General features: G+C 32.9%; 1 protein-coding gene across 6 annotated transcripts in view; it reads right to left on the reverse strand.

Annotated features, from left to right (window-relative positions):
- The window catches only part of Synd (protein kinase C and casein kinase substrate in neurons protein Synd), a 106,524-nt gene continuing 99,218 nt past the window's right edge, over positions 1–7,306 (reverse strand). For 5 of the 6 annotated variants that reach the window (XM_017909134.1, XM_017909133.1, XM_017909130.1 and 2 more), the window contains 6 exons: positions 5,727–5,953; positions 5,203–5,323; positions 3,805–3,915; positions 1,468–1,634; positions 939–1,099; positions 1–857 (listed from right to left, as the gene is read on the reverse strand). In XM_017909134.1, coding sequence (XP_017764623.1) covers positions 745–857; positions 939–1,099; positions 1,468–1,634; positions 3,805–3,915; positions 5,203–5,323; positions 5,727–5,953 — 900 coding nt within the window. In that variant the 3' untranslated portion in view covers positions 1–744. The remainder of the gene's footprint in view (positions 858–938; positions 1,100–1,467; positions 1,635–3,804; positions 3,916–5,202; positions 5,324–5,726; positions 5,954–7,306) is intronic. The other variant, XM_017909136.1, reaches the window with a different exon arrangement.

The following is a 7,306-nucleotide window of genomic DNA, read 5'->3' on the forward strand; positions in this document are numbered from 1 at the left end:
TCCTGCTGATGATGTACTGCGAACATCATAAAACCTCAACTTCGTTAAACAATGTAACTTTACATATCGTTTACGACCTTATATCTATTATATACAAGAATACCATTCGGAAAGAATAGGTTTTAATAGTATCATTTGAATAACAATAAATTAAATATACTTTTCGTCGCATTCGCCGAAATGTTTCATACCAACAATGCTAATAATGAGTCAAAAAATGTATAATTGTACATTATCTCAAAAATCTAAACTTATAATATACTCGTGGTGTATGTATCCATCTTATCGTTTAGCACTAATTTATAGAGATGGATATAGAGAATCCTAGCTACCTACGGAAACATATTACCCGTCAGACTAAAAGTTTCGTTTTAAGTTCTATTGCATCGACCCTATATCGATCTGAAAGATAGAATGAAATAGATGTATGCATTTTCTTCTTCACGTTTATAGTAGTTTCCTGAATTTCATTCGTAACATTGAACCGTAAGATGTATCATATTACCTTTTTCGTCTTTTTTAGCGCTCATTATATATCACACAAAATGAACGATTCCTAATATAGAGTCTCATGTAATTCTTATTTAACGACATTTACAAATTTTCTCTTTTCTTTAACGTGCTATTTCATAGAGAAACAAACAACAAAATAAAAATTTTGTTTTTTTTTTTTCCTTTTCTTTCGTACGCGTTACGTGTTAAGTAACTAACAATGTTCATATAATTTGGCTTTGCTTGGTAATTTTAAGGTGACATAAGTTCTACGTAGTTTGCAGGATAAAGACCCACTCTACCATCTTTCCGCCCTTTACACCATCCTTGTTCATCTTCGTCCTCTAATTTATCGAATACCTCACCTGTGAAAATATAACAATTACGTAAACTGTATTATGTATACAGAATATGATAAAATTCACAAATGAATGCATGATTATTACCCTGTTTAAAGCTAAGTTCGTCTGCCTCGGCACCTTCATAGTCGTATAATGCGCGTACAAGAACACCAGGTTCTCCATTATCTACCAATGGTTCACCACTATCTTCATCCCATTCTTCTTCTTCAAATGGATTTGATTCTTGTTTAGCATTTGTACCATTACTAAAAAGGTAAGTTTCGAGTTTATATTGATATATTCATAAATAAACTATTATGTAAAAGAATTTATAATCGTACATTTTAATATTTCAAACAAAATATATTTAATCCTTTGCAGATAAGAAGTTAGAAATCAAGGTATATATAATAAGCCATTTAAAATAACAAATTTGAGATAAATTCTTTGGATAAAAGGATGTAATTACTTTTTATCACAATATACAGTAAATAATGTTAATTATAATAAATAAAACTTAGGGCATTCCTCTGCAAAGGACTAATAGTACATTGTTACTAATGGAATATTAGATCAAAAAGTTTTGAATGAAAAATGTTTAATCCTCATTTATGAAATTATGTTCAATACTAACGTCATTGTAGCGGTCCTGTTCACTGCACTACCATCGTGGTTGTTCTTCTCAGAAGAATGTTTGCTGGAATTAATCGTGTCGGTTTTGCTATCCCCGTGACCACCATCTGTTGATATTACCCGTGAACTAGGCTTCGATTTTGATTTATTATTAATCGGTGGGTATTCCTACATCGATGAAAAAACACCATATTAAATAAATCGGCGTGTGTACATCGACGTGTAAAATTTGAATATACATATGTATTTATAACTTCATATAGCTCTTCGACCACGGAATAGTTATAAGAATTTATATAGTCATCTTAAATCATGCATGCAACCAAATATATATAACACGTAGACTTTTTATTTACATATCTATGAACTATATTTAATGTGACAAGCATGTATATATGATTACTTGCAACGTATATAATTTGTTACTTTTAAGCTTAATGTGAATTTCGCGTACGATAAGGTTTTGTTATCGATTGCTTTGCGATAAAAATTTAAAAAAAAAGAAAAAAAAGGAAAAAAAAATAAGAAACATGAAATGATTCAGGCTGAGACGAAGATGAATTAAGATCATAGCGTCACAGAGGTGACTATTATTACCATCTTTGGCAAGTCTTTTTCTTTCGTAAGTGCAGATCGTTGTCATACATCATGCGATAACGAATGTGGTAATATATTCTTCATTACAATAACTGAACGTAATTCACACTTATGGTCATGACGATTCTATTGTGGGAATTAACCGTGCAGATGATTTCTGGTTGCAAGCATGTTTTACATTGCCTTACACTCCGTTTCGATTTTGTTTAACAATAAACAGTTATGTATGAAGGGATAGTAAGATATAATGCTAATAATTATATTTAATAAGCGCTCGAGTAAATATGGAGCGAATTTACAGTTCAGATTTTACAGTTACAAATTTGCACATGATTTTAACGAAGGACGTAATAAATCTTTTGTATTATTTGTGTATGTTATTCAATAATACAAAATTGGTATTAATGTACAGGAGGAATTATTTAGTGGAAATCGAAGTAGAGAAGATTATTTTATAATTATAATTAAATTTAAATCGTATATAAACAACGTATACTAGAAATTCTCCTGCACTTCAATATGCAGTACCATTTTGCTGGTCTTACTCATTTACGATTGCCTGCATAATCGAAACACGTTCAATTCACGTCATCGGCATGTGTTATAAATAGATAAAGAGATTTAAAACAACCTTCGTCGATATTACAAATCTTCGCAAACAAATCAGGATATTCTTACTACATCAAAATAAAAATGAAAAAAGAAAATAAAAGAGGGAAAACGTAATTTTTATACATTTTTAAATCACGTTCATTTTTGAAGAAACAAGTTAGTGTACAATTAAATTTTCTGTATTAACAAACGTTTGTAGAATATTATTTCATATTTTTAGAGAGGAAGAGAAAGACAGCTAAGAAGAGACCTTTGTACAAGCTATAAAATGCAGATCTATTTAGAATTTTAAATAGCTTTATTAACTATGAAAAACTGCTAATCTTTCTAGAGCAGAAAACCAAAGGATATTTATCTCACGAGCTTCTATTACCGTATATCAGATTAGAACGCACAATCTATTTGAAACGAAATCTATTTGAGAAAATAAATTTATCCGAAATTTAAATAGTCGTAGTAGTTCGAAAACATTTTTATCAGCGACGAAAAATTAGTAATCTCTTCAGAATTGAAAACCGAAAGAAAGAATTCCTCTCATAAATTTCTATTATCGTATATGAAATTAGAACATACAACCTATCCAAATTATCGATTTATCTGGTATACAAGTAGACTAAACAGTTTGTACCAGCCGTGAAAAATCGTGGCAGAAAAGTAATAAAAGCAACAGCCACCGAAGAGTTTCTAAAACAAAACAATCCAGCAGATGAACAATTTGATTTGGTAAATTCGTAAATTCGCTCCAGTAACGAGTAGTAACAACATGCTCGGTGTGTGTTCGCGATATAGATCTGCGATTACGTGCAAGAACAAGCGCATAGCGGGTTACGGTTAATTCAGTTAAGTTAGGCGAGCCAGAAGCTGAAAAAGGAAACCCATCCTCGGTGACCTCGTTGTGTTTGCCGGTTACGACGACGCTATTTCGTGGTTCTCGATCAGCATAAAAAAAAACAAATAAATAAATATAAATAAAAAAAAAATTAAAAGAAATATATATATAAAAAAAAGAATAGAAGCTCAATTTTTTCCTTTTTCTCCGTGTGTGTATATACGAGTGTGCGTGAACCTTCGTTCATCGGGTACACGTGAACGACAGGCGGGGTAAGTGTAAAACATAACAAAACTTTACATGCACATCCTCGCCGACCGGGCGTTGATTGATCAGCGTGATGGACCCAGCCGGAAGTGCCTCCTTCGACTTCGAACCCTTGGTGATGTCACGAAACTCCTCTGTATAGTCCTGCGTAATAGCAACGCCCAAAAAAAAAAGAACAATCACATGCATGCATTCCGGAAAATTTTTCGATCATCTAGGGATATGTATGTATATATGTATGTACTTTTTAGATGCTCTTACAGGAGTTTGATATTGTACCTTGTTCTTGGGATACACGATTAAGGGGAGAGATCGTGGATTGTACGCATGTTCAGCTAATTTAACCCCGTGGGACATGTTTCGACTTAAATACGTACATCGTGTAGCGAGAATTCAGGGGTTAGATAGTTATGCTGAGGGAATCTCTGAACCGATGTAACGAAGATTGCAACTAACGCGTGTGATGGAGATTTTGGAGTGAAGCTTAGAAGGAATAGTCGCGTGTGGAGTATGGGAAAATAACAATTGCTCGTTGTTTATCAGTCTACAGATTTGATGAAACGAAATGTGGTCCTTTTTTTAATTAATAGATAGCTATATAAGACGTTCACCATCATGGCGGAGCCTGGTGCACGACAGTGATGGTTCCGATTATGCTTTGTTAGCCAGAAATGAACGACACACTGGTGGTGAGTAATAGTGAAATTGTCAAATTATTCACTTCAAAATAATAAGATTTATCACTTGCGAATATACATTTGATGGTGAACGTGCTAATCTAAACTGGTGAAACGTCAAAATAGGTCTTACATATTTTACTTAAGAGAAATCTGCACATATTGCAACGATGGCTGAATTACTCATTTCTGTACAATAAATATGGTGGATAAAAAATAATAATAATAACAGTAAATTGCCATTAGCGATGGTAGAAAAACATGTCTTCGGTTAAAGGTTAATACAACTTCGTTACATCGATTATGGACAGGTAAAGATCCAAAATTTGGGAGTAAACAAGAATCTTGTTTCAAACAGGTTGGCAATAATTAGGAAAAATTCCTTTTTTAATTTTCTTAACTTGACATAGAACATAGAGATAAATTATCTGAAAATGGTCAATTGTTTGAAACTATAATTAATACGATTAATGGAAATTTAGAGCATCGAGCATACTGTACTTTAAATCTCCATAGACACACCAACGAAACTCATGGTGGAGTCATTTTGTACGAAAAATGGCAGAATATTTAGACATACAGAGTATAACTAACGAACGATATTAATGCAGTTATAAAAAGAAAAGAACAGGAATAATATTCAGTACACGCTACGACTATATTCTCTAACATCAGATTTTCAACCATGAGCAAGAGGTTACATGCGATAAAGAAGAATGATTACAAGACGTACGTTTGTATTTCATTATCTTACCTCGAATTGAGGCCAATTCATAGCCATATTTACACCGTGATTGTTCGACCACCATTTCAAGTCCTTTTCATGGTCCGCGTTATTAATCGTATGATAGAATTCTTCGTATATTTGTGGAAGTCTATAAACGACAAGTAAAAATTATTTTTATCGTTCTTTCAACAAGATAACATTCTAGGTTTCGTTATAATAAATCCTAGTACTGGTAAATTCTCACTTTAACCTTTCGGGGACCGTGGGTAAATAATACTCTACCATACTATAAAAATAGATTGCAGATCATAAATCGTAGTATAACAAAAGATCATTTTCAGTCATTCAGGTTTTCTTACGGTATGGTTAATAATCGAACTGATAAACGACACTAAAACTCATTGTCAGTGAATTACAAGTAAAACAGTACACTATACAGATTTGGTCCGTGAAGAGTTAACAATCATTATAATAACAGGTAATATAATACATGCGATAATATACTTAAGAAAGTAGGGTAAAGAAATATGAAATTGTGTATATACACTTACATCGGATCCTGAGATATATTGAGACATTTATGGATGCCAAAAAGAACATCCTTGAAGAACTGAAGCCGCTGCGCCTCCATCTCTTGACACTTCTCGAACACCTGAGTCATATCCTCCATGTATTTCGGGTTATACTGATTAATTTCTTGCAACGCGGCCTCGTACTTTTCTTTCGCTTTCTGCACCTCTTCCTTCGTCTTTTGCACCCTGTCCTGCATTTTCTTCACCTGTCGATTAAATAGAACAGTCGACGATGTACACACCGTACAGACCTAACATCTGCGAGGGGCTACATTGAAGGTAAAGATCTTGGTACAAACCTAACACATTGGTAGGCTAGAGAGATACGTTTCAAATAGAGGAAAACGTTTTAAATTCACGTCGAAGTAATTAAATTGAAAGGCAAAGATGTTTCTAGAATACATGACTGCTTCGGTATCTGAGTGTTGAAACGTGTCATTGAATGTGTCACACACGATAACTCAAATTCTTTACCCTCAAGCTTACCTAGCGTACAATCGTGATGGTAAAAGAATACCTTTGAAAAAGTAAGCGTGATCACTATAGTTACAACAGTTGGACTGGGATCTACTTGTGCGATAAGATTGTATGATCGAACTAAAAAGAATTACAAGACACTTCGAGTTGTCTCTTGTTGTTAGTTGTACCACGGTGTGCTGTTAATCGTATCTCGTGAGATTCAGGTAAATATACTGCAATGACGTTGCAGATCGGACGAATAAGATTGTATACGCGTTATTAGAAATGGAATAAATAATTTCTCCCCTTTTCCAAATTTTGCATTTATATTTCGTTGATTCAGTTCTCCGATGTTTGAAGTCAGCGAATGCTGTTATAAGGAAAATATGGAAATTGAAATTCCATTTTTATAAATTTAAAAACGGATTAAGGATAACGATCGCTATACCGCATAAATTATTCCAGAAAAAGAAAAAAAAAGAAAAGAAATAGAATTGGAAACGAAAACAAATTAGCACAATTTTCATTAAATTTTTATGCAACGTCGTTATATTTTCGCACGGGCAAAATTGAAAGGTTTGAGTAACGACTCGTGTAAAATTTTTTCCAAAATTTGTTCTGTTTTATCGAAAGCGATTAATCATAAATTATCTTTTTTTTAATTAAATAATTTTTTTGCCATTCACTGATTTTTAAATAAAAATTTCTATATACAAAAAAAAAAAAGAAAGAAATAGGAAGAATTAAGTATGTGAATTACAGAGTATTGTAAAGTGGTAGCTGTGCTATAAAGAACTGTATAGAATAGCCCTGAATTTTTACTTCTTTCTAATAATACAGTCGCTACGAAGCTTTAGAAACTTACTACTGATTAGAACGCTATCAACGTCTCATGCACAGTGATATCGCCATTTTTCTTACCTCTGGTACTCCTCGAGGGCGTTCTTTACAGTTCTTTACGGTATGTTACAGTATACATTGTATAATTCGTGTATCTTCCGGTGTGTAACATTCATAAATAGACGAGTGAGTGAAAGAAATTGTTACATGTACTTAAACGAAACAAAAGAAATATAAGAGAGAGAGAGAGAGAGAGAGAG

Source organism: Eufriesea mexicana, unplaced genomic scaffold (assembly GCF_001483705.2).
Source record: "Eufriesea mexicana isolate 0111107269 unplaced genomic scaffold, ASM148370v2 scaffold15025, whole genome shotgun sequence".
In the NCBI taxonomy this organism is placed as follows: domain Eukaryota; kingdom Metazoa; phylum Arthropoda; class Insecta; order Hymenoptera; family Apidae; genus Eufriesea; species Eufriesea mexicana.